General features: G+C 42.5%; 2 protein-coding genes across 4 annotated transcripts; both read left to right on the top strand.

Annotated features, from left to right (window-relative positions):
- Nucleotides 1–681: 681 nt before the first annotated feature.
- LOC132998292 (PWWP domain-containing DNA repair factor 3A-like) lies at nucleotides 682–6651 on the top strand. 2 transcript variants are annotated; one of them, XM_061067847.1, is made up of 14 exons: nucleotides 682–855; nucleotides 1507–1675; nucleotides 2137–2459; nucleotides 2555–2822; nucleotides 3045–3179; nucleotides 3289–3359; nucleotides 3471–3547; nucleotides 4622–4682; nucleotides 4785–4860; nucleotides 4993–5043; nucleotides 5151–5392; nucleotides 5555–5776; nucleotides 5901–5989; nucleotides 6077–6651. In XM_061067847.1, the coding sequence occupies exons 2-14, from the start codon at nucleotides 1669–1671 to the stop codon at nucleotides 6177–6179; spliced, it is 1725 nt and encodes a 574-aa protein (XP_060923830.1). In that variant the 5' UTR covers nucleotides 682–855; nucleotides 1507–1668; the 3' UTR covers nucleotides 6180–6651. The 2 variants fall into 2 exon arrangements, with proteins under 2 accessions (XP_060923830.1, XP_060923829.1); XM_061067846.1 differs by having other exon boundaries at nucleotides 3042–3179.
- Nucleotides 6652–7464: 813 nt separating this feature from the next.
- Nucleotides 7465–27318, top strand: ahctf1 (AT hook containing transcription factor 1). Of its 2 annotated transcripts, none has more exons than XM_061067844.1 (40): nucleotides 7465–7635; nucleotides 9818–9944; nucleotides 10530–10680; nucleotides 10867–10969; nucleotides 11498–11678; nucleotides 11867–12074; nucleotides 12530–12646; nucleotides 12734–12818; nucleotides 12942–13092; nucleotides 13303–13435; nucleotides 13600–13781; nucleotides 14011–14072; nucleotides 14679–14807; nucleotides 14958–15048; nucleotides 15271–15360; nucleotides 16076–16216; nucleotides 16481–16585; nucleotides 16747–16843; nucleotides 17146–17269; nucleotides 17379–17435; nucleotides 17881–18027; nucleotides 18167–18357; nucleotides 18442–18586; nucleotides 18711–18842; nucleotides 18959–19106; nucleotides 19203–19353; nucleotides 19459–19566; nucleotides 19753–19897; nucleotides 20006–20221; nucleotides 20308–20953; nucleotides 21095–21274; nucleotides 21406–21511; nucleotides 21619–21740; nucleotides 21836–22128; nucleotides 22299–24926; nucleotides 25161–25404; nucleotides 25524–25679; nucleotides 25761–25849; nucleotides 26629–26717; nucleotides 26952–27318. In XM_061067844.1, the coding sequence occupies exons 2-40, from the start codon at nucleotides 9824–9826 to the stop codon at nucleotides 27148–27150; spliced, it is 8463 nt and encodes a 2820-aa protein (XP_060923827.1). In that variant the 5' UTR covers nucleotides 7465–7635; nucleotides 9818–9823; the 3' UTR covers nucleotides 27151–27318. The 2 variants fall into 2 exon arrangements, with proteins under 2 accessions (XP_060923827.1, XP_060923826.1); XM_061067843.1 differs by having other exon boundaries at nucleotides 25131–25404.
- The last annotated feature ends 378 nt before the right edge of the window (nucleotides 27319–27696 follow it).

The raw sequence follows: 27696 nt of genomic DNA, 5'->3' as shown, positions 1-27696 counted from the left end.
AAAAGTCAAAGTCATAGAACTTGACTCCATTAGAACCTGACGAACTTCAGTGAGCATCTGTGTGTAATATGAAAGTTAGTGTGTTTGCTAAAATCAGAGTCGTGTGTCAGATCTTCTACAGGTGCACCAGCAGGGAGAGATATCTACCTTTTTCCCAGGAGCTGACTTCTGCTCCTCCCTGACCGTCATACTCCTTCACACTTGACTGAATGAAACTTTGCAGCAAACTGTGGCAGACACAACCTTTTTCAAGCCATCATTTTAAATCCATTGTTTTCAATCCAGCAGTAAAACAGTAGAACTAACCCTGATTAGTAACATTGGTTAATCAGGGACGGAGTCATGTTGCAGATATCAGACTGGCAAAAGACAAATGCAGAACTAAAATATCTTGAGTGGTTTATTTCCCCTTTTGTTATTCTTCCGAACTGACACCTCATAAACACGCTGAATAGTACTTTAAATACAGTCACATCCTGTATGACTCATAGCCACGAGAGCAACTGCAGGAAATGTATTGTTTTTATTTGGGAACATTTACAGAGAACTCAGACAGAGAGACAGGGTGCGTAATTATAACCATTGTTCTGGTGGTTCTATCCTACTTATTCCGATAGGTGGCGCTGAAGGTTTTTAATGCTGGTAACGAGCCCTGAGTACTGCCATCAGAAAAGCAGCAGAAGTAGTAGTAGTAGTAGCACTTTTTGCACCGAGTTTGCTCCATGTTCTTCTCGGCTGTTCCCAGGGGAGATCGTTGAATGGAGTAGTGAGCATTATCTGTCCAATGGTTTGAAAGAGGCAGGTTGATCAGGAGGAGTTCATGGATCGCTAACGATCGACGCGCGGACTCTTGAGGTGAGCGGAAGTCGGGAGATAACTATCTAAACCGAGGGCTGGCTGAGTGGCCTGGTCATGGGTCGATGTCACATAAAAGAACCGATAACAATCACGTCGAACCCTCTCATTGATTGCTCTGCTGGTTTAGATACGATCAAGGTCTGCGTCGGGCCATGTTTGTGTGTGACGCTAGCAGTCGCTGAATCGGACGTTAAATGTCCGAGCAAAACGTTGGACGTTACTTGCAACATACGGATGCTGTGGTCATGCGCAGGATTGTTGTTGTGGCCGCGTTTGTTTACTAGCACGACTGCTAGCAGCTGGTTGGCCTGTGTCGCCTCCGTGCAGCCGCCGCCTGCAGAACCACGACAGGTAGACTCGCTGTTTAGCTCGATGTGCACACACGTCTGACGCTTGTCTGTGCAGGTGTTTACGCTTCTGCTCGCTCTTCTGCTAAAACCTGAGTTCAACCGCCACGTTTGTAGCAGCGATGCTATCTTAGACACGCTCAGGTCACTTTCTAGCTCACTAACATCTGAGTAAATGAGCTGGTTGTTTGTTATTTGAGAGGCATGATAAATGTAGTGTGTAGACGCCACTTCGTCTCAAACAAGGTGGGGCCCAGACGCTGAACAGTATGTCTATGTACACGTGTGTCTTCCCTTCCAGGTGCCAAACCTCTCTACCTTTCTCTCAGCCCTGGTGTCCTGGAGACTCATTTCCTCAGCTGAAGGAGATCTGTCCTGATAAATGCCACCTCTTGATGCTTAAGTGGAATCCAGATCCAATGAACCCAAGGGAAGTCTGTCCAGCGAGAGGACTACACCAACAATGAAAGGTATTCCAACATGCACCTCTTTTGTTCGCTTTCTGAATCGTGTGAGCATTTAAAATGCTCTGGGAGAGGCCAATAAATCAGGGTGCTTCACAGGAAAAGCATCTCCAAACCCCTGGTCCGATCTGTTATTTGCATCTTTCCTGAGAGATAAGATCGCAGGTGGGCAATGTTAAGTTTGTCTGTTCACAGATGGTATTAAACTGTTCCAAATAAGATTGTGATAGGCTCCAACTTTCTCGTTCTTTATGCAAAAAATATGTCATTCCTGTCCGTGAACACCAAGTGAAGTTGTTTTTAATTAAGAGAATGACAATGTTTCTGTGTGTGTTGGCACAAGCGAGAGAGATAGAGAAGCAGAGCTAAGCGGAGTCAGGAGGGGCTTAATGAATGTGTGCGCACAGCTCTGAAGACAGATTTGGATCTAAATGACATTACAAATTTCACTGTCAATGATCTTTCAGGTGGACGTTGGAAAACAAGAAAAAGGAAATGTATGAAGTCACCAGCAAAGAAAGTCGCCTCAAAAACCACTTCATCTCCGGGATCAGAGGAATCAAACACTGTGCAAGGAAGTGATTTGGCCATTGTCAGCCAGTTCCCAGCATGTTCCTTACTGAGCACTCCAGAAAGAGTCGGGAGACGGACAAGACAGACTAAAGATTTCTGCTTGACCTCCACGCCAGTACGCAGCTCCTCCACTAACAAGCTGACCAAAATCTCAAAGTCACCTCCTGGAGCAAAACAGGCAGAGCTAGAATACACTGAGGTCATCACTCAGTTAAAGGTAAAGTATTTGATCATTACTGATGATTGTTGTCTCTGCATGCAAATAAATCCAGTTATTATAATTTAACTCCTTTTGCATCTGATCTGCTGTAGGCAGTAGAGGTTGATTTGCCATGCTGCAAGTCAAAAACTCAAACCAAATGCAAGAGGGTGGATGCTTCCCAGCCAAGACAAGTCAGAAAAAGAGTTCGGAAGGAGCAAGCGCAGACCTGCAATGAAACCAAGAGTCCACAAGCCAAGCGCCAACGCGTCAAGACACAGAGGACTGAGAAAGGGATGTTGCAGAAGAATACCACTTCTCTGTCGTCCAAAAGCTTTAGACCTAGATTTGAACTGAAGAAGCCTGATTCAGCAGAACAAGGTAATGCCTCTGTAGTGTGTCTTATGTACAGTGAACACAATTCCTCTAAGTTTCTTTTAAGAAATTGTGTAATTTTAGGAGGTCTTCTTATTATCTAAATATAATGAGTTGTGTTTTTCCAAATAAATGTTGTCGTGTACGGACTAACTTTTGCAAGATTGTCTGCTCTAATTCCGTATTTTTGTTGTCCCTCTGTACCCTCTCACCCCAATTCCCAAGAAGACGAGTCTTTGCTCTCTTCGGATCTTTCAATAGAGCTGAGTCACCATGAACAACAGCTGCCATCTCTGTCTTCCTCTGAAGATGAGGAAAGTGAGGACGAGGAGCTACCAAGTTTCTTAATGCAGATGGGAAAAAGTGAGAGACAATGTATTTATTTAATGCAAATAACCCTGAGTTGATAAGAACTGGATTATGCAGAAATACTGTAGATCTAAAGTGGACTGTTTGGCCTCTTGTGTTTCAGAGCCTCCGTCCATTACTGAAGGAGCGTTTGTGTGGCACAAATATAGAAATTATCCGTTCTGGCCTGCATTGGTGAGTGTAAAAACCTGCGTGAATCATTGATTTCTCATGATTCCTCACATTAGAAAAGCTTGAATTTGTGATGCCTAAAAAGTCTTATATCCACACTATATTTTTTGGCAGGTAAAAAGAGTGAATCTTAAGCAGAAAAAAGCCAGCATTGTGTTCATCGATGACCCAATGATTCACACAAAAAGAGGGTAGGAAATTCTACGGGTTTTGATTGTGTTTGATTGTAATATATATTGTGAGGATTCCTTCTCAATAGAGCAGTTCTGTGGAATCTTTTTTCGAATCTTTTCCATAGAAGAGTGTTCTACATTTTAAAAAACTAATATCACATCAACCTATCTAATACGATGGTTGGACCAACTTTGACTCTTTCACATCCCCAGTAATTCCTCCTTCATCAAAAATGGTTATTTTTGTCCTTTCATTGCTGGCCACAGAGGAAAACAGTGTTTTCTCAATATCTTGTTGGGCCATTTCAGTAATCTGCCTTGCCATGTTTCCTCCAAACAAACTGGCACTTTAGAACAGTTTCACTTTCAGTCGCAGCAGCTTTACTTCAGCAACACTCTTTAACAATTCTCTTGTGTCAGAACACGGCCTTGTGAAAGCCGCTTGTTCAGCACACAAACTCTTCTAAAGAGTGTAAACTTTATCCAGGAACAGTCCTTGGAACTCATTAGTTCAGCTGCATGTTTTTAATTCAACCACTGTGAGCATGTCCCTGTAAAGTAGGAACGCTGGCATGTCTTCTACTTAAACATATTTAAATGCAACTTCCTGCATTTGTTATGTCAATATAGCAATGACACTATTGCAACACGACTGCGTGTTGCGTTCACTCTGACAGTGACGTGACTTGCATACAGGTGGAAGGTACCACTCTTAGGGAAACATCAGTCTACAATTTAGTTTTTCTTTTATCACAGACATATTTTTATTGCTGTCATGAGAAGGTTTTTATGTATTTCTGAGTTTATTCTTTTGTATTTATAATTTCCTCGTGGATTGTTAATGGCACGGAGGCTGCTTTGCCCACCCCAGCAGAGTCTCTGCAAATCATACTACTGGATTTTATAGTCAGCTCATAGCTTTCAGAGATTACCACAATTGCAACTCAAAATTAGTAAAAAACTAATGAAAGCCATTGAGGTGTCCTCTTCTAGTAGTTGATTTCTTATTTAAAGAAAATGTTAGTTAGGAAATGTCATGCACACTTTCAGATAATCAGGAACTGATGTAGTTGTGTGTTTCTCTTCTTTAAGGTTTACTGTGACTCTGAAAATCCTGAAGCCTTTTGATTGTGAGGAAGCCAGTGAGCTGACGGTAAGAGTTACTCATGAAATATAAACTTGATTTTTCTGAAAAACAATATTGTCTCGACACAGTGACCAACTATCTCTGAACCTCATATTGATTTTGTCACAGTGTAAAGCCAAAGAAAATTATGATGCTGTTATTGAGTGGTCGACGGCCCTCATAGCGGACTACAGAATACGGATTGGTGAGTATTATCCATTGCTTATGTAGACAGAAACCGATGAAGAACACTGGTACTGGGATCCACCTGATGTAAACAGTATTGTTCTGATAGCACAGAAGTATTATCAGTATTAATCTGGTTTTGTCGTTGTAGCATGTGGCTCATTTTCTGGCTCCTTCATCAAGTACTTTGCCCACGACATGAGTAAGTTTTGTTGTGTGACACTCACAGTATATAAATCTACTTGAGTACACCTGCAGACCCACTCAGTCCGACTGATTCTCTACTGGTTTGGTTGTTATTTGTTCCAGGCTATCCAGTGAGGAGGAAGTACCCACAAACAGACTCTGAGAAACTAACCATCACCAGCGAGTCCATGTTGGGAGAGCCAGGTGACGATCTTAGGGAGGCTAGCTTCAGTGATGAGCAGGAGAAGGTCGGCAGGAGATCAAAGAGGCTGCTGCCGGACCGGACTCATGCCGCCCACAATAGAGCCAATGAGAAACTCGTACATTTCATCGTCAAACAGCACATGGTGGAAAGACGCCTTCTGGTATGAAGTCTCTTGTGTCACTAATGTAGTTCTTCATTTAAGTAAATGCATTCTCATTACATTAACCTATTTTGACAGGGCTTCACAAGATGATAGAGAAGCAAGCTCTCATCCTTTAATGAAGACATTCACTCTTACTTACTCCTCTTACTCTGCCTACAGGCTGTAATCCGTGGGCGGCAGAAGTCCAGATGGCTTCGCTCATTTCTGAGTGCCAATCGAAGACGGGTGGTGAACACGTACCTGGAAGATGAACAGCAGTTGGACCAGGTCTACTGCTACCTAAAGGAGCTCCACGAAACAGAGATGGCCACAGCTCCTTGCCTGGCAGAGGTGAAAGCCATGGAGCGTGTCCCCTTTGTTCTGGATGTTCTTCTTCCTGAGGTGAGCTGAAGCTTCCACCAAAACACACATGTGTTGTTGTTGTCTGTTATCCTAGCCCATTTTTGGTACCTGAAAGTCAGTTTATGAAATGTATGTGTTGTGATATTATTGTCTCTCTGTCCAGGCCATCATCCATGCCATTGCCGGTGTTGACAATGTTTCGGTAAAACAGGCAGAGGAAAAGTACTTGAAAGGACGTTGTATAAGCAACAGGTAATATTTAATGAGTGAAACCATTAAAGGAATAGTTTCTACACTAAAATATGATCACTGACATTTTTTTCTTCCTTTTTTCTTCAGAGAAAGACAGGAGTTCGACTTGCTGATTGAGCAACAAATAAGAAAAAAGCATCAGAACACTGCACTTGCATTATTGTCTGACTCAATCAAGTTAGAGGTCTGATAATTGTAACATAAAGGAAAATATTTTTATATTTGTCATGTTTTGTTTATAAGCATTGTAGCCATATCTGTGTGCTTTGCATTCCACAACTAATCATGTGTTCTGGATTTTACCTCTCAAAATCTGTTTCTTAAAGAAGTAAATAAATCTTTAATGCATACCTGTTTGCTGCCAGTACTGCCAATTTCAAAATATACCTGTCACATATACTGTTTTCTGTGTGCTTGTTTTAAGAAAATCATTAATTTAGTAGTAAATTCACTCAATGAAGAATGGAGTGCCAAATAAATAAATACCTATACTACATCCGTCAATAATATAACATAAAACATCAAGTGATGCATGCACCCAGGGGCTGCTTAGGAGTTATACAGTTCCGTGGGCTATCCCATCTGTAAACTATTCCCCATTCCAAATAAATATTTGATTTCATTTGATAAACTTACTTAAAGTGAATGACCAAAGTATTAAACCATGTCTGGTTATTCTGCCTCTAACACACCCAGTACATTAATATCAGTAGCTCCCACAAGTAAATAAACATGCAGACAGTCTGTGGTACTGTGAGCACATTGTTCCTACGTGTCAGGTTGTTTATGTTCGGCTCCAGCAGCTGACAAATGTTCATTATTCCCTCTGATGAGGATCTATATCTTTCATAAAGATCCTCATCACAGAAGGTAAAGAGATTTTGTGGGTCTGATGACTCCTGTCCCCCTCAGAGACTCTTAACACTCCACACCAAGCTCCAAGGGGTCCTCTAAGAACGGTGATTACACGTCCCAAATGAATTGATTGGTCAGCGGGCGGAGCTTTTATACGGGTTGATCTTCTATCTCCAACTTATCCTGCTCCGAAGAAGGTTAGCTGTTCAGCACAAGTTACCATGGTGATTTACCCCGATAAGAGGTGAACAAGCTTGGCAGGATTGGAAACCCTGAAGTTACCCTGATAAGTGCAAATCCGGCTTTGTAGTACACAAGCCATCCATGCAGCGAGGGCTCAGAGGACCATGGACATCTGATTGTACACAATGTTTATATCCTTAGTGGAAAAATGTCAAAGTGGTTTATGCACAATTTAGTGCAATCGTAATTAAAGACTTTGAATAAAACGCATTTAAGTTAAATCCAAACACTTGCATTTGCATTGTATTTCAAGCATGTCCACAGAGGAGAGGTTGAAAAAGTAGGAATTACGCCCATCCACAGGGGGGCAGTGTTCTGTAAGAAGCGAGGGTGACGCACAGGTCGAGCATGGGGCACATCTCTTCTTTGGCAGTAGCGCTTCTGAAACCAGGAGCATTTCGTGTCCCCCGAAGCGACCGGAGGGCTTCACGTATGACTTGTTTCTTACGAAAGAGCGGATTATGACACAAGAACGAAGAAGTCGGGAGACGTGTCAAGGGAAACAAAACATTCGTGGCGCTGATAAAGCCGTCTACATCGTTGGACAGGTAGTGAGTCGCTAACGGCTGCAGCAGCATCTTGTGGTCCATTGCATCACGTTTTCCAGCGCAGAGAAATCAGAGAGCTAACGAGGCTAGCTCCGTGAAAATCACATATGCTGGTGAAATCACAGAAAGGATCGACAGTAGAACTGGATTGGTCGCTGCCGAAGATCAACTGTACGATGCTGTTGCTAATCGCTACAAGCTGGTTTCACGTTATGGGGCTTGAGAACGATTACACTTGTGTAGCTAAGTTCCGAGCATCTTTCTGCCGTTATCTCCCTGAATTCACAGACTCCAGTGAGGACTGGTCATGTCTCTGGTGACAGGGAGAAGTGTTATGTTAGCACCGGTTAAATGTCACTCCTGTTGTCCTCGTCATTAAAGCCAGCAGTCTACGTTAGCTAAAGTAGCAACGTACCTCCGGTTAGTCCAGCTAGCCACCCTCACTTTGCTAACTCGTCACTCTTGGCGGATTCAAATACCTTTTTATTGTTTGAATGTTCATCGGCTTCGCTGCACAAGTCCCGCATCACAATTATAATCATTTAACAACGTATGTAACTTGACATTACTTATTTGCTATATCCCCTAAATGAGCATGATGCTTTTAGCTAGGCTAACTTAGCTAGCTCAACTTTAACGGCGAGCTCTCGGAGACTGTAATCCTGCGTGACCTTGCAAGCTAACCGGGTAGCCTGCTACTGTAATTGGGGAAGCGTGATAGGCAAATGTTAGTCCTCATTCGGGGACAACTAACCCGGGCTATTCACCCCAGCGTTTCATCGTTCTCAGGTGGAGAGCGATCGATCGTTTGTTTACATTATGTCAAGCTAGCTCGATGCTAACAAGCGCAGCTGCTGGTGCTAATATTTACTCCGCAGATGCTAAGGAACCAGCTAACACTAGCCAGCTATCTGACGTTTGAACTTGAACCTTTAAGTTAACTCTTGATTCATGTGTCTGACGGGTTATCTGTGGAAGTTGCTCTGGGTTGTAACAAGCTCTTAAAATTCAAAAGTGACGTGTTGTCACATTCAAACCCGACGAGTACTGGTACACGTGAGCACTAGATGCTGTATATGATGATGCTTCATTTGTTGTGGCTGGAGTTCATGTGCTGGTGTAACTATGTTTGTGAAAGTGTAGCGATGCCTTCAGGAGCACATGTTGTGCTTGTTTTCTGTGTCACGGTTATAAAATGCCTCCATGTTTCCTCTGTAGCTTCGGCATGTGGCAGTGACAGGCGTGTTGCGCGGGAGTTCACTTGAATCCGCTGTGTTTTCCAATGTGGTCACAGAGGGCAGTGTTGTGTCCAATCTCACACACTGTGCAGCTGACGGGGAACGTTCCATTCAGGTGGTGTTGGTCTTTAAAGCACCACTGTGTGTACCGGATCCTGGAGTTAGTTGTGTTTTGCTGGATTATTTGTGAAGTAGCAATGTTGCGAGAAACACAACATTCACAGTCTTCGGTCAGTTGGGGTAAATATACTACATGAGAAGTAAGAAGGGACAGACATGGGTTAAAACGAACGTGTTGAGATCATGACATGTTTTAATGTTTATGGATCTCTGACGGAGGATATGGGAAAGTAAAATATAACTTAAGAAATTTCACTATTGATTAATGACATCTGATCCCAGATACACTTTAGTAGTATGAGAGTAGTGTTGTTATCACCTGCCTGTAAATTATATTGACACTGTTAGTCTGGTGAAAAATATAAAAAGCCATATCAGGTCATGTGACCCACAATTTAAATAGTTTTTTGCTTTAGCGCTTCATTAGAACTCACTGACAAACCCCACATCTGCCAACAGATGTGCAGCAGTGTGCCATGTGTTTGTTGTCGCCCCAGTTGTCAGCACGTTTGCTGACAGCACATTTCCTGACAACTGGGAGTGCAACTGTGGTTTGAATGAAAGGCCTCTTTTGTAATGTAAAACCTGGCAGATAAAGCCTGAAGTGGATTTGTGGAGTTGGATGGGTTCAGATTGGGTGTTCCACAGGTTATGTTTTTACTGTTAGTTATTGGTATTTTATCAGTTAGACAGTATCTAGTCCAAGGTTATGTTTACAAAATGAAATGTTTTAAACCATGTAACTTAAGCAACAATTTCACAGTGTTTTGTCAGAAGTATAAGTGGACTGTTACTAATATACTATATGTCCTGTGTTTATGCAGTAAACAATGCATGACCTGACTGCCCAAGTCACCAGCAGCCTGCTGCCTTTCCCTGGAGTGACTGTAGATGCTCTAGGGGAGGATGACATCGCTCTTGACTCTGTTCTTCAAGGGAACTTCACTGTTGGTAAGCCTATTTTTACTGATCAATCAATTCTATAAATTTATATTCTTCTTGGATTGTAACCACTACTCTTTTCATAAGCAAAATATACACACATTAAACAAACAACTCTGTGGTAACCAAGTATCATTTTTGAGACATTATTGTCTTTGAAGTATTTGAAGCTGTTGCAGCATCCTGAGTTATTAAAGACTTATCAGAACGACAAATTAATATACAACTCTTTTTTTGGTCGAGGATTATGAGCTCGTTTTAAACTCAATAAATAAGCTACTTATGATAAAATACACAATAGACTTAATAGCTCATATTATATTCCTTTAAGACACAAGACCATAATCATTCATCTCTTAAAAGCCCTCACCAGAGTTGTGAAATTGTGACTTCATGATATTGCTGCAGCAACAATAATTCTGTAGATGTGGTAAATGCATTCTTAGTATGTAATTTTGCATAGTCTCAACAGCATAAAAACACAAGTCACTGCAGGATGATGTGTAAAACCTAATTTTAAACAAGTTGTTATTTGATATTTGAAGTTTCATAAGTTTCAGCTCATAACATAATTCTTTTTTTCTGTGTGTGAAGGTCGCAGCGGCCTGGCCTGGCTAGTCTGTGGCCCCCATCTGGAGGTTGTCCATGCAGTGACAGGAGAACGGCTGTCGGCCTACTGCTTCAGTGGCGGAGGGGAGCAGCCACCCACTGTCCTTGCTGCCAGGGACTTCAGCTGGCTCAAACGGTCAGAGCTTTGTTTCTCTATTTCTTTTACAGTCACTTGTTTGTCACTTTTAAATGTGGATTGAAATAGGGGGTAGCTGACATTTCAAATTTCTATATTTTGTAACAAAAGACATATTTATTTGAATATCTAATGACTTCGCTTTGGAAATATCGAATATTAACTCCTTTATTTTGAATTTTTTAGGTCTGGCCTGCTGGTTGGCTTGGAGGAAGCAGAGTGTAATTTGCTGTGTCTCTATGATTTGGGACTGTCGAGGGTGGTCAAAGCTGTGGTCATACCAGGCAGGGTGAGTTACCGGTGCAACAGTGTCTTCTTGTGTCCTCTCTAGTAGAGATGATCTATCACACCAGGATAACTGTTCAATAAATAAGCAACATAAACAGTTGTATGGTTTGAATCTATATTGTCATTCAAAGACTGGTTAATCATCATTGTAAAGCAACATTTCAAACACTAGGGGCTTTATTTAATGATCTAAGCACATTGTTTAAATTGCATGGCGTGCCTTCCCACATCTCATTTTAAGGCCAACATGTGCAGCTTCATGCTGGGTATAAGGTGGGGCCCTAATTAATTTGTTAGAATACAAAACATGATTGTGTGCCTTTTGATCGGAAGTAGAAAACATGATACTTGATCAATACATAGCACCACCTAATTTGGCAGAAATCATAGCATGCAAATTTGTTTTTTGAACTTTGACTTCAGGAAACACTTATGTCAGGACAACTGTGTTTTTATTAATCTTTGCATTCTATGATAAGTGTACAAAAATAATCCACCCAAACCTGAAAATGTCCTTTCGCTCTTCTAGATTACAGCCATTGAGCCATTGGTGAGTTATGGTGGAGCAAGCACCTCGACACAGCACCTCCACCAGAGTCTGCGCTGGTTCTTTGGCATCGCTGCTGTAGTGACAGATGTCGGTCATGTTCTGCTTGTGGACCTCTGTCTCGATGACCTGTCCTGCAGCCAGAGTGAACTGGAGGCTTCAGGTAAGGAGAGATTGAGAATGGGTTGGGTTTATAGGTGTTTGCATGCTTGTCTGTGGTGTTCTCTTTGTTTGTAAACTTTATTTGGTAGAAGAGCAAAGGTCAGTTTCTAGTTTTCTGGGGTTAAGTGTTTATATGTGGAAATCTACGGCTCTATTGTAGAACCCCCCCTTTTTATTTTCTGTTCACAGCCCTGCAGGTAGTGAGCAAATCTCCTGCTGAGATCCCCAGACTCAGAGAAGTCAGCACCAGGCAAGGCAGACATCTTTGTCTCCAGCTGAATGGGCCCAGTGGAGTGGGAGCCACAGCTCTGCAGTACATCTCCAGGACCAATCAGTTGGCAGTTGGATTTTCTAATGGATACTTACAGCTGTGGAACATGAAGACACTTAAGAAAGAGTGAGGTTTTGTTTTTCTTCTAACTCCAGACTTGGCACTGGTTAAATCTCACTCCTGTTGTCAGCGTCGTTAACGCCAGCAGTCACTACGTTAGCCACCCTCACTTTGCTATTCACTGGCTTCTCTTGGAGGATTCAAATACCTTTAATTGTTTGAATGTTCATCAACTTGACGCACAATTTCTGCATTAGAAAGAAGGGAGGATGTGTGGATTTAGAGCTCTTTCTTTGAAATAAGGACATCTTGCATTATTACTGTTAAGCATCTCATACATAGTATTCCCATCACAGCAATGTAAGTTTGCCTAATTATAGCCATGTAATGACTGGTCTGTACTTTTTTAATTCAAAGGCACCTCTAATATTTATGCAATCGTATACCATTGATGCATACAGAGATTTGAGGTTGATTTAAAATGTGTTTGTACTAACTGTTGATTAATTGTTCATGTGTAGATACAACTCCCTGTTAGAAGGTGGCGGTGTAGCTGTGTATGCCTTCACCTTTCAGGAGCCAGAGAATGACCCCAGGAACTGCTGCTACCTCTGGGCGGTCCAGTCGTCTCAGGACCTGTAAGTCTTATATATTTCAATTAGTCCACCCAGACAAGTTTGTTTCTATGTTCTTATTCGTCCTCTACACCTCTCACCCTCATGCAGCGAAGGGGATACTGTCAGCCTCCGCCTGCTTCAGCTGGCTTTCAGTGAACGGAAGTGTCTGCCCTCTGGCAAGATCCTCTATGAGGTCTTTAATTCATACAATATTATGACAGTATCTTTTTTTTGTCTTGAATTGATAATCCCATCTTGGCCCCTGCAAAATGTACCTTGATTTATCCTCCTCCCTCTTTGTCTATCTGTCACTCAGGGTCTGGAGTACTGCGAGGAACGCTACAGTCAGGAGTTAAGTGGCGCAGCTTTCCCTCTCAGGGCTCAGACCACAAACACCCGTCTGCTGAGCTGCCAGACCATCGAGAAATTCCGACCCCACCCTGACAGGGATGACAGCATGAATGAAGGTTAGTCTGCTTCTCCCGAGGTTCTCAGCGTTTTTATTCAATTTTATATATTCAATTTTTAATATGTTTCAGTGTTGTCAAAAGTAGTGAAATGTAATCCTAAATGGGTTTAAAATGGCGAATAGTCACATTTTGTTTTCTTTCTCTGCGCTGTAACTACTTGCCGTCTCATTTTTCGATCCATTCATCCTTACTTCTTCCCATTTTCAGTTGCATCTCCAGACACCAGTGTTTCTATCTTCAGCTGGCAAGTCAAGGCCTATGGTCAGGGAAGTCTATCTACCTACATCGGGGTATTTGACATCAATCGTTGGTACCACGCACAAATGCCGGACTCTTTAAGGTACATTGGAAACTGATTTGCAGCTTTTTTTAGAGACGTCTTCAATTGAAATCATATTGACAACCAAGGTTCAGGATGTTGTGTGTCTGTTTATAGTTGTCCTGGAGTGGCTGTTTGATTTACTGCAACACTACATTTCACTTGCACCTTCTGTGTTGTGTTAGAATCGGGGAGTCTCTGCAAAATTGTCCCTACCTGGCAGTTTGGTCTCTGGACCCAGTGGTGAAGATGGTGTCCCCACACGCTCTTCTGGATGTGGTGGTACATGACCGCAGCTTAAGCAGGGGTCTGCCCTTCACGTGTCCTCCACCAGAACAATATTTTAACCCCACTACGTACAACTTTGGTAAGTAGAGACAGTGTGTTTACCAACATCTCAATCTAATTGTCGGTGTAAATATTGAAGGACATTTGAATATGCTGTCAATCTAAAAAAAGAATTAGGCTCTGAGTCGCATCTGTTGCATCTTAGTCTCGCTTTGAAAGTTGCATGTGCAGACATACCTTGGTTTATTTTTGAAATGTAATTTCTCTCAAAAAGGTTGATAGACTACTTTCCTTTTTTTGTGTTACAGATGCTACCTGCTTGCTCAACTCTGGGATCGTTCACTTAACCTGCTCTGGGTATCAGAAAGAAGCAAGTTTCATTAATTACTTTTTCGATTTCACCACATTAGGCCTCTTCCATATGACCAAAATCTCAAAGCCCAGTCAAGGTCATTTCATATCAACATAACGATATATATTGTAACGTTATCTGGATAAATGGTATTATATTTTAGTCATTTTTTTTGCCAAATATTGTGACACAAGCAAAAGCTGTGCTCAGTGTCCTTTTCCTAATCAGAAGGACTGTTCACTCTCCTACATTTTAATTTTTTTTCCGTCAGGCAAATTTTCTGCCTGCACCTGTGTCGTGTAGACGAGCACAGAGCACTGGTCAAATGACATACAAATGTATGTTTTGTCGCTTGTATTATATATTGTCACATCTCACAGTTGCAAACCTTGATCATTTTATCGTATTCAGTTATAAGTAGTAGACATATGCAAATGCAAACCATGAATAGTTTGTAATTAAGTTTACAGTTTCCTCTGTATTCATGGAACATGATCTTTTTCTTTTGTGGCCTTGTGGTCATGTTTATAACTATTGCATTACACAATATAACTGTTTAATTAGGTGTAGATTTTTGAACGGAAAGTAGGCTTTTCTTAAACCACCACATTGTCATTAAAACAGACTCTGAGCTTTTTGAAGAAAGCTGCTCCTTGTTCCAGTGATTCCATCTCCACTAGCTACTCTCGCTGCCTCATGTCTGGCCTACTCTCATCTCGCCTGTCTGACACTCAGGCCTCCAGTCTCTCTCAGGTACACATTCAGCTGACCTGCACTCCCTCTTTTTCAGTTCATGTTTAAACAAATCTCTCATCTGAAAATATAATATACAAAATAATACACAGAATTAAATATATTTGTTTTTTTCGTTTTGAAAGTAATTATATGCAACTTTGACTTCAGGAGGAACAGCTGGATGCCATCTTGTCAACAGCAGTGGAGACCAGCTCCCTGGGACTGATCACTGGCTGTATAAAGCAGTGGACCTCAGAAGGTGAGCAGACGTAACTTTCAAATTGTTTGTCAACCCTACACCCAAACCCTTTTGGACCCATGCAGTATGTGGTGAAGATGTCCCCTCAGTGTTGCTCTTGACGTCATCTCAAATATGTAGACACAAGCACCTTAATTTTGTAATGCACTCCTCTGCATACATGCCACAGCTACCGGTTCTACTGTCCACGCTAGTTCCTCAAATTCTGTTCTTCTTCCACAGAACAACCAGGCTCTGCACTGAACCTGCGCTACATCCTGGATTGGGCCTGGAACAAAGTAGTTCAGACCAAGAAGGAACTGGATGGCATCTGTATGTTTTCATATCACGCTCTTCCTTATCTTCTGTCTCATAAACAATGTTATAATGTGAGATGTTCACATTAACAGTTTGAAATGAGTAGGTAAATGTATTTAAAAGGTAATTCCTGCTAGACTAAAGCTGAGACATCAGACTGCTCTTAACATGAGGTGTCCAATAGTCTTTTTCTACTTCAGCAATAAGCTGCTCTCTGCTTGTCACTGTTTTCTTTTATGCAGTTATCCATTTCAAGCACAGCCAGTCTACAGGCCGTACTCCAGTATACAAATATGTGACTGAGCAGCTCTGTTGATGCTAGCAATATTAGCTTTTGTATTCCCCGAGGGAGGTTTTTTCTCACCTAAATTGGCATTCTGCACATTTCCAGCACATACAACTACCAAAAGGGGTATAAATAGATTATTTCATATACAGTTTCTGATTGAAACACTAAATCCACTGTTGTGTCACACAATAAATGGGAAATGGGCGTAATATTTACCAAACAGGTGTTTTTAGTGTAATATTTGTTGCTGCCGATGTTTGTTCTGTCTACTCTCATATTCTGGATCAGGTCAGACCGTTTAATAACCAGTTAAAAACTCCTTGTAGAGGCTTTAAAGAGGCAGAGACTAATATTGGTCATATGTATACTTGGACTGGCTGTTTCTATGCTGTTCTCAGTTTGTTTTCAACTGTTGCTTTTTGTGTGTGTTTGTTTTTGTAGGTGCACCGCTGTTTGACAGCTCCTCCAACTTTACAGACCCTCAGACCTTACAGCTGCTGCAGCACAGCCAGAGACTGCTGGGTAACCTCAGCACCATCTTCCACTGTCTGCTCAATGAAGCTCAGGAGCTCACACAAAAAGGTGCAGTGTCCACATGCAAACAATCACATCTGTTGATAAACTACTGCTTGGTGTAAATTCATCATATCCAGCCATATCTCTCAGTATTTCAAACAGGGAAGCGTTTTGGATAAAGCATCAATCCAGTGTGATTGCATTTTCAAACAGAACATATTATACTTGGAATTTTAATTCCTTTAGTGATTAGCCGTCTCTTGTAACTGAGAACCTTTTTTGAGTCATTTGTTGTTATTGAAATGTTGTGGTTATGTTCTTGTTTTGTAGGTCTGATGGGGCTGATCAACAAGAACATGGTGTCCAATCTGATATCCAAGTACGCTCAGGTGGTCCTCTGGTTCTGTCGTACCGGCTTACTGCCCGAGGGATCAGGTAAAAAAACACAGTTGACGAGTGAACCAACAAATATTCTTTAAATGGAAACATTCTGCTATGCATCAACATTTCTGAATCAAGGTGTGTTTAAGCATTTGCCTACATCTGTATTCAGCTTTTTTCTCCTCTCTTTCTCACTCACTCACACACACCCCCAGATGACGATGCTCTCCAGATCTCCAGGCCTTTCTACACCCACTCGGTCATCAGCAACTATTATACTATACGCAGAGAGGAGCTCACCAGACTTGCTAAGTGAGTACTCTTTGTTCAAAAGCAATAAAGATTCATCCAAAATTGCCATCATTCCAAATCTAGGGCAGTAGCCATAAGATTTACTTATTAATAACTAGCACCAGTCTAGAAAATGTTACAATGACTAATGTCCATCTCGGTCTCCTCTGTTGGGATCTTGACTTGAATCAGTTTTTTTCCTGTAATGTATTTTTGTCTGTGTAATGTAATTACTGGTCAACGAGTCTTTTGTTTAAAATATCTTGAACTGGTGAAATCGCATTAGATAATCTAATGCTGAAACTCCCTCGTTGCCTACTCAGGGGAAAGTGGTGTGCAGACTGCCTGATGATTGACGGTTTGGTCAGTCAGTGTGGTGAACGCTTGACCAACCTGTGGAAAAGGGATGAGGGTGGGACTGGGCAGTATCCCCCACCTACACTACATGTAAGCATTTAGAGATGAATTTGACTCATTTTGTATCAATATAACTCACACATCTGTTGTATCAAGGCTGTAAAGAACAGAATATTAATTATGTGTTTTTGATCCACAGGCCTTGTTGGACATTTATCTGCTGGAAAACATTGATGAAACTGCCAAACATTCGATTGTATCCTTTATTGTCTAAAAAATTACTTCAAAAGCACTACATCCGTTATTAATTAGCAATTTTTCATTCATTATTGAGCATGTGTTTTTAAGAAACTGTAAAGAAATAAGATACATAAAATATCATATTTTCAAGAATTCTATTAAAGAAAACAAACTTTTGGCAAAATTCCAGATTTGGAAACTGTGTTTAATTGTCAGGCATGCAGTGAGCTGTTTGCATGCAGGTAAGAGGTTTTGTAGCTTATTACAAAATATATCGAAAATATATTCCCATGTTCACATTGTTTTGTTTGGTATTTATTTTTGGGCAAGTTATTTTAAACACTATTCCAATGTCAGGGTGTGATGTCTGTTTCATTCATCATGATGGAAAATCATTAGCCCTCCTGTGGTTTGACAAAATCAAACCTACTACTCGTAAAAGCCTTGACCTGTTGTCTCAGGTTATTTACCTGTTGCTGGATGTCATGCACTCCTTCCCCGACAAGGACGGAGCATCAGTGCACTCTTTTCCCTCAGCTTTTTCCATCCCTGTTGGGCTGGTGAAACTAGTACAGGGCCTTTGGTTGCTGGACCATCACGGCCATCAGGTTCTCACATTTGAATTACATTATTCTCTTATTTGGACAATGAAACCCTTAATACTTCTTAAAACTACCACCATGATATAATCCTTCAGTTTATCTTTGAGCTTTTTTTTAATGTCATTTTCTTCTTTGTCCTGATCAGAGTTCATTTGAGCTGCTCCTGCATCCAGCTGCCTCTCAGTGTCAGTTTGAGTGGCAACATGAGCGTGTCCTGAACGCTCTCATGTGCCAGGGCCAGCACTCGATCGCTCTGCGATATTTCCACATCACAAAGCTCCCAATTTCCTCCACCTCCCAGGCCAAACTCTGCCTGTCTGTACTGCTACACAACAGGTAATTTTTTGAAATTTTGAAACTGAAACAGGTTAGCCTTACAAGTGTCCCCTTTATTAAACAGCCAGTGTGCGCTTTTTCCAGGTGTCTCATAGAGGCGTGGTCCTTAGTTCGGCAGCATTCTAACCGCCTCAATATGACTGAGCTGATGGGCTTCCTGTACGAGAGCTGCCAGGAGCTTGGCCTCATCAAGGAGCTGCTCAAACTGCCTCTGGGTCTAAGGGAACAGGTAAGAAAGTGTGGATTTAATGTCTGCATTATTGAAAACCAATAGTTATTCTGTTTGTAGATTGTTCTTTCTATAGGATGTAAAGTTGATGCCTAAACTCCTGGTTCTTGGGTTTGTGTTTTAGGAGTGTTTGGAGAAGTTTCTTCAGAGCACAGGAGGTCTCCAAAACAGAGAATTACTGATGGTTCATTACCTCCAACAGTCCAACTTCATACCTGCTCTGCAGCTCAACCACAGTCTTAAAATGGATCTAATGGTATGTTTTAAACACCACAATTTTCAAAACAAGTATGTGATATTTATATTTCAGTAGTCAAAATTAAGGTGTTCCATGTGATTGATAATCCTATTTTATTATGTCTTTGCTCCTAGAATGAGCGAGACCCAAAGCTGAAAGAACGAATCAACACCAGGAACTCTATATTGGATCAGTATGGGAAAGTTTTGCCCAGAGTCCAGAGGAAACTGGCAATGGAGAGAGCCAAGCCCTACCAGCATCCATACACCATTCACAGAGAGGGTATGGAGGATGAATTACCACCATCCATCACATGTTGACACAGTGGGAAAGTATCAAAATGATGACATCAGAAACTTTTCAAACACTGTTTTCCAGTTTCTCGACCGCAGCCACTGTCGACTATCACCAAGCGCTCTGCCAGTGAGAAAGTGATGTCAAGGGCTGGATTTATCAACAGCGTCCTGACCAAGATTGAGGAGGTGTGGTTAGGCAAAGGTGCAACACCACAGTCCTCCCCATCAAACAAGTGAGCATATGATATCAAAATTATTTCACATCTCAAAGGTAACGACTTTAATTGTTGTTTTTTTGTTTTCTTTTGTTTTAACCTTTTTCATGTTGTTTCTTCCAGCTTCACGGCAGCTGATATTCGGAGTCCGAGCCCCAGGTCCTCGTCTTCAGCCCTTCCTGATCCCTTCCTCAGAACTCCCATCACCATGACCTCCAAACGAAAGTCAAGGTACTTTCACAAGAGCAATAGTGACTGTGGAGAAAATTACATTTGAACATGAAAGGAAACATGTATTTAATAACTTAATACTTTTGTCTATCTGGTGCAAGACAGTTGAGACATTCAAAATAACCAGACTTCAGAAAAAAAATCAGCTAGATATTTGACCATCCATTCCTCATTTATGTAAACCAGGCTGATGGACTTGGTGGTTCAACCCACCTGTCAGAGCCCTCAGCCGCTTCTCAGCACCCCCAGACACCCCAGCTCATGGGTTTCTCCAAAGAGCATCAGCAAAGCACCTGAACTGAGTCTATTGCAAACACCACAGGTCGTCAAGGTACGTTGACTAGTGTGGAATTTTTTGTTCTTTCTAAGTAATTAACTCTGTATTTGAAAGAATCTTTATAATTTGTTGCTTATATTTTTTAATGTTTTGTTTTCTCAGCGAGCTCGGGCCTTGGCTGCCTCTGGCCCGGTGTTCTCAGCCTTCACGCCACAGTCCATCCTCCGAAGCAGCCTGAGGCCAACACCTGTTGCCACCCCTTCTGCTTCTCCAGGGCGCTCCATCACCCCACCGCTCCGCAGCAAAGAGAGCCGCATCACTTTCATCGAAGAAGCAGAATCTCCTGAACCAGAGAAGGGCATCAGGTGGACCAATGGGGTAAGAGGCTCTCTCATACAAACAAACAAAAAACATTTTGGTTCCACTGCATCTGTAACCCTCTTTGGAACTGTTTTCTCCTCTAGATCGCAGCAGACAGCGAGATCAGCCTGCTGACCAGAGGCCCCATAATGTCAAGGGCTACAGCTAAAAGCTGGTCTTCACAGCCAGCTGATGAGGAAGAGGATGGAGATGAGGAAAGGGAACAACCTCATGTGACGTTCTTGCCTCCTGAAGGCGGGGTCCCCTCACCTCAACTGAGAGGCTCTGAGAGTGAGTCATCCTCCATCCATGAAGCTGTAGAAATCATACCGTCAGATGCAACGCAAGCTCAAGTCAGCCTGAGCTTTGACACCAGTCAGACATCTGTCCAGTCAATAGACACCACCCTTGAGTTCTATGATGCACCTTTATCACAAGAGCAGGAAATAGAGGAAGAGCACGTAGGTACAGAGGAAGATGAAGAGGTAGTGACACTAAACATTAAAGCTTCAACTGAAAATGAGGAAACCGAGGAATCGCACTCACCAGCCACTGAGCAAACCCCTGTTCAGACATCAGAGAAGGAAGAGGAGGAAGCACAGGAAGATGAAGAAGTTATGGAGATTGGTCTGGATGAAGAGGTGGAAAATGAGGAAGATGTTCAGACCGAAAAGGAAGACGAACAAGATGTTGAGTCAAGTAGCAAAGAAGATGCTGCAACTATTGACCACGAGGAGGCACCTAGTCAAGGTAATTCATTTGCTCAATTTGTTTTCACATGACCTATTATTAGAGGTGGGATGTTTCACACCAGCACTGATTAGTACCAACATGTTTGTGTTTTCTGAATGAATCTAACACAATTATCATCCTATTTTTATTTATCACTAGTGTTTAACCAGGTAACTGAGATCACAGATTCTGGAACAGAGGTCGAATCTCAGGATGAACCAGCGAATGCCCCCGAACAGGAAGTCAAGTCAAATGTCACTGAATCCATAGAGGTCACCCAGCATCTGAAACCTTTAGAAGACGCAAACGAACCCGAGGAGGATCTGGAACAATCAACAGGTCCATATATATACGCAATACATTTATACTGCAAATTCTATAGACTCATAACCAAGGCTACAGAAGAGCCACCTATTAACTTGCATATTGAAAAATTATGCTGATGTTTTGTTTTGTGTTGGTTTCAACAGATCTGACTGAGTTTGTGCAGCAGCAGCTGTTTGGCAGCGACCTGTCTCCTCCACTCACCCGCTCAGGAATTCACAATGCATCACAGATGCAGATGTCATTCGACAGGTACGTACGATAACTAGAATTACTATAAAATGTCTTATAATGCAGTTTTTTTTCTGTAGCCTCATCAGCTTCTGATCGGTTGATTGTTTTGTTTGTGTTTCTCCCAGAGAGTCACTAGGTGAGGTGGAAGAGGAGGAGCAGGCAGCTGTCGAACCTCCCACAGTTTTCACCAGCCAGAAATCAAGCGCCTCCGTGACTTCCTCTGAGCCGACTGGCACGGACTCCCACTGTGAGTGAGATCGTAAAAATTAATATTTACACAATGCGACTATATCTTTCACATTTTCTCAAAGGCTGCACTTCTCTGCTTTGTTTTTTTCCTAGCTGTTGTGAGTGTAAATGACAGTGAAGAACTCTCTAGCCCTGCGTCTGAGGAAGAAGAAGATGATGATGATGAAGAAGAAGAGGAGTCTGATCAAGCTGAGGAGGAGGAAGAAGAGGAGGAGGACTCTGGTAGTGAGGTGGAGATCATTGAGGAGGTGAAGGGCAATGGGAGACTGCCACCCCTCAAAGCTAGTTCAGTGTTTGTACAACAAGGACACACACACTTCCTGCCAAGTCTGTCGGAGCAGGAGGCTGCGGAGTTCTCCCTGATCCCACCCGGAGCAGAGATGAAGGTAACCAACACAGAGCTGATTAGATGACTAATGAAAAAATTCCTCAGCAAACATTATTTTGTAATATCGACTTAACTAAAAATGACATATCACATCCAGCTTTTGAATTAACCTTTTTTCTTCTACACTGTAGGTTAGCAACTAACCTTGTTGTGATTTCTCCTATAAAGATTGTAGAGGAAGACATGGAGGGTGATGTGGTGATGGTGAGACTCGGGGAGAATGAAGAAGAGATGCAGGTAGAGGAGGACGAAGAGCAAGGCTCGTCATACATGGAGCTTAAACCCTCCACCACTCTTCTGGTTCCTCTTGAACTTGTGGAGGGACAACACGGCCTGGTCGATAGTGCTCAGCTGGATCTTCCTGAGATCCATCAAACGGTTGTGCCAGACAACCCAGAGACTGATACTCACTGCGACTTCTCTCTGATGCTCGATATGGACGAGGGTGAGAATAAAGAGGCAGACAGGCTGCCCATTGAGAATAATCTGCTTCCTTCCGATCTTTCCACCCAGCCACCAGGAGAGGAGGCTAGTGAGGAGCTTGTAGTCAAACCTGATGTTATTCTTTTGGGAACAGATGACCAGGATACACCCCTGTCTGAGGAAGTCTCACTAGATGACCACAGGATAGAGATGGACATCCTGGATTTAAATGAGGTTGATGGACTAACACAATCAGAACCTGTAGGATTCCAAACTGACCAACAGGCTGAAGACACTGATGCACCTCAGGAGAAAAATGTGCAGGAGAATTCTGAGGTGGTAATGCTGGTTGAAGATCCTGAACCTGCACCAACTCCAGTGGGAGAACTCTCAACAGTTGTGGACGACGATGAGTCTGACGCAAAGAAAGATGCTATTGATGAGAAGCAGGAGGAGGAGGATACACCAGCACCCGAGGACCAAGAAGAACCTGAAGAGAATGGGCCTGTTATTATAGATGCAGAGATTGTACCCAGTACAGAGATGGTGCCTGCTATGGAGGAGCATCTGCAGGACAGCAGAGTCTTGGAAACAGAAGAGCTAAACAGAGAAGAAGTCACAGTAGAGGAGGAAACAACAAATACTATAGAAGACCTCAACAGAGAGGAAATTACAGACGAGGAGGAAACAACAAATACTATAGAAGACCTCAACAGAGAGGAAATTACAGAAGAGGAGGAAACAACAAATACTATAGAAGAGCTCAACAGAGAGGGAATCACAGAAGAGGAGGAAACAACAAATACTATAGAAGACCTCAACAGAGAGGAAATTACAGAAGAGGAGGAAACAACAAATACTATAGAAGAGCTCAACAGAGAGGAAATTACAGAAGAGGAGGAAACAACAAATACTATAGAAGACCTCAACAGAGAGGAAATTACAGAAGAGGAGGAAACAACAAATACTATAGAAGAGCTCAACAGAGAGGGAATCACAGAAGAGGAGGAAACAAAACGGACGATGGAAGAGCTCAACAGAGAGGGAATTACAGAAGAGGAGGAAACAACAAATACTATAGAAGAGCTCGACAGAATGGGAATTACAGAAGAGGAGGAAACAAAACATAGTATAGAAGACCTCAACAGAGAGGAAATTACAGAAGAGGAGGAAACAAAAAATACTATAGAAGAGCTCGACAGAGAGGGAATTGCAGAAGAGGAGGAAACCAAAAATACTATAGAAGAGCTCAACAGAGAGGAAATCACAGAAGAGGAGGAAACAAAAAATGCGATAGACGACCTCAACAGAGAGGAAATCACAGAAGAGGAGGAAACAAAAAATACTACAGAAGAGCTCAACAGAGAGGAAATCACAGAAGAGGAGGAAACAAAACGGACGATGGAAGAGCTCAACAGAGAGGGAATTACAGAAAAGGAGGAAACAATAAATACTTTAGAATACCTCAACAGAGAGGAAATTACAGAAGTGGAGGGAACAAAAAAGAAAAAGAGGGGGAGACCAAGAAAAAACTCTGAAGAGACTCCTGTGAAACAGGTCTTGATCTCAAATTGCGAGCCAGAGGAAAATCCTGTACCGGAGACCACCACTTCCCAAAAGAAGAAGACTCCTTCCACCCCAACACGGAGAACTACAAGAGGAAGGAGAGCTGTCACATTTATCTCGCCTCTCCAAGAGGAAATAGAGGAGGTTGTGAAAGTGGAGTCAGAGATGAGGGAGGTCCCTGCCACACCTCGTCAGACTCGTACACCCAGAAAAACCAATGTCCAAGCCAGCCCTCCTCGAAGAAGTACCCGCAAAGCTCTGCCAGAGCCCACTAAAGACAAGGATGAAGTCGAGGAGGCCGTGGATATCACAACGACATCGACCTCCAAGGCCTCTTCTCCAGCCAGACGACAGGTTTCCCAGAGGACTTCTTCAACAAGGACAACCCAAAGGACCCAGACTGACAGTAAGGAGCAGCCTACAGCTACAGAAGTTGAGTTTAAAAAGGAGGAGGACCTAGACGAAGAGTTCACACAGATAAAAATTGCTCGAAGAACGAGCTCCAAGACTCTCACTTCTTCCAAACCTAGCGGCACACAGGGCAACACTCCGCGAAAGACCAGACGCAGGATACCGAGCAGCAGTGAGTTGGAGACCTCAACATTGGAGATGTTGGAAGAGGAGAATGTACAGGAAGAAGTTTTTGCTCCCCCTTTCAAACGCAGCTCCAGAAAGATGAAGAGGGAGCCGTCTGAGATGCAACCAGCACTGCTGGAGGAGGAAGAGGTGGGGGAGAGACCACAACCTCCCAGCCCTGGCAGGGCGACTCGACAGTCCAACCGGATCTCCCTGAATGTTTACCCACAGGTAAGGATTGAAATCTTTAAAAAGATGTTAAATAAGCTGAAATGTAAAAATATCATCTCATTCACCAGCATCTATTCATATTAAGCCACTTTTGTTTGTTCTTTTAGTTTTTGTCACATAAAATCGTTTTTTTAAACAATAGTTATGCATTTGTCATTAAATCCAATCCATCCATTCATTGTTGATCATTGATGACACCCTCAGGTGAAACTGGTTCCTGTATCACTTCCTCAGAGTGCAGGAGATTCAAGCCATGGGACAATTGAAACTGAAAACATAAAACAAAGCCAAGACCTACCTGAGTCCAAGCATAACGGCAACGCCAGTCGCACCAACTCCCGTCGACCAACCAGGAGCAAGCTGTGGGACAACCCTGAGGAAGATCTCCCCTTGTTGGTCTCTCCATTAGAAGTGGATTCTGAAACCCCTGTGGCAGACGCCCTCATCAAGAGACTGCAGGATGAGGAGAAGCAGGAAGGTACGTACAGAGCCTCCGCCTTTGGACTGAAGCTAGAACTGTGGTTAATGAAAATAAGAGAAAAGGCAGAGACATGTTTATCAAAAGTGATTGAGTCAAATCTGTTTGTTAAATGACAGGAGGAGGAGTTGTTTCAAAGATGGTGAGAAACCGCAAGAGGAGCACGAAGTCTTCGATGGAGCAGGTTGACATCCTGGTTCCTGAACCCGCTGAGGACGAATCCAGTCCAGGCGAGCACTCAATCATCTACTCCCCCTCACGAAGGAGAACAAGAGGTGAGCCTCCTTTTATTCACATAGTCGTATGGACAAATAATCCATCTCTCCACGGTGATTTTAACTTTTTCTCTGCCTCAGCCCATAGAGAAGAGGATTCTGGCCCAAGAGAAGAGACTCCAGCTCCTGTGACTCGCAGCAGGCGACGAGTCCAAGATGTTGATCCTCAGGTGAGAGCTTGTACTTGTGAGGTTCACACTTCTATTCCTAGTTCACACTACATGATATTTGGCCCGACTTTCTACTAAACAATACATTTTGGAAGATTCACACAAAAGCTCCAGATCACAGCCAAGTCGGCATTTGATCTGCAAGTGGCAATCGCTATGTGTGAACTCTTCAAAGGCCTGATCCAAGAGCCTAAATACAGTTAAATATATTGAGATGGGTCAGAGATGACTGCCAATCAGAACGCAGGATTGGGTGAAGCAGGTATAGTTCAGAGACGAGACATTAGCTCCAAACATGCACTTAACACAGAATAATCTCCGGACTTTCTCTGTTAAACACAAATGTCCGAGTGAGAGCCTCCAGACATTCTGTTGACTTTCTCCGGCTGGGCCCCAAGTAAAAACTCTGCAGAATGTCTAAAGGAGCCGACATGCGGCAGACACATAAATGGAAAACAAATCTCAGAGTGACTGGAGAGGTCTTGGTGATAAGAGCCAAAGCTGTTAAAAAAATCGCGTGATTAATACCTTACCACCTCTCCTGCCTTTGCCTACTGCACCGCCCTTCAGCTGGAAATTAACAGATTTCTGTGTTGATGTGAACCCGTCAGAGCGGAAAATCTCCCGCTGCAGTGTTTGTGTTCATGTTTTAAATTAAGTTTCCAGGATTAAATCATCATTTATTAAATCAATAATTATCACATTCATTTTGAGGGAGAAATAATAAATGTGAGCTCTCTTGAAGCATTAACATTTTTTGCCGTCTCCTCTTTTCTTAGGATGCAGCTGCTTCAGAAGAAGATAACGTGGAAGTGGAGAAAGCAGCGGGTGTTTCTAAAACCAGAAAGACGGGCAAACAAACAGCCAAGTAAGACTGTTTTCTTTATTTACTCCAAAAGAAAAATCCCCCAAATTAACGTCAAGATGGACTGCTTTATTTTGACTCACTAAGTTTTAGGAATACATTTGTACATAAATACATACATTTCGATTACAGTATCTACTTGATCTAGATCTGACGTTGTCACAGCTAATACTTTCACACGCTGTTTTCTTTTTTTCCCCCCATCATTTATTTTTCTGATACTCTCCCCATCTTCAGATCCAAAGGCGTTTCAGAGCCACCCCCCACAGCAGAGGTGGACCTGATCTCGCCTCTGCCCAGCCCGGCCGATCCACTCCCACGAACGCAGAAGAGGGTAAAAGGAGGAGAGGTCGCGACCTCGGGCATGAACCTGCGACGCAAACGTATAATGGAGACCGTTTTCTCAAAACCCGTCACCCGCAGGAAGAAGCTGTAGGGGGGTCGGCGGTGTCTTTTAACCAGTGAACCTCAGACAGCCGCCTCAAGATTTAAACCAAGTCGGTGTAAAAAAACAAAACGAACTATGTCCTCGAATGCTTCAAAGCTGCAGTCGTCTTTGTATGTTGACCTTTCCGTGTAGGACAATAAAATAAAAGCAACGAGAGGACTTTATTTTTGGAAGTTTACTTGTCCCGCTCGTACTAACTTGATTTCACTTAATATTGTGTCTGTGGCCATTTTGTGACGCTCTTCGTAATCGGCTTAATTCTCTGAGCACAGAATGGAAGGAGGGAATGTAATCACTGAAGGTTTTTAGCAGCGTCCGCTCATAAAACCCAGAGACTGAAGAGAACTTGCCTCTGATGAAAGAGGTTTTATTTACATTCTCTTAAATTTTAAGGTGTTCTTTTCTTTGTTGTTTACTTTTAAGACTTTGATGCCTGCTGTTTTTTCTATTTTAGAAGAAAAGCAACCAACCCAGTGGAGATGAAACATTTCTACTGATATTGTATATAGTTTTTTTGCTATGTTCCAAATAAAG

This window comes from Limanda limanda, chromosome 3, assembly GCF_963576545.1.
Source record: "Limanda limanda chromosome 3, fLimLim1.1, whole genome shotgun sequence".
NCBI classification, from domain to species: Eukaryota; Metazoa; Chordata; class Actinopteri; order Pleuronectiformes; family Pleuronectidae; genus Limanda; species Limanda limanda.
This window is presented reverse-complemented; position numbering and strand designations above follow the sequence as displayed.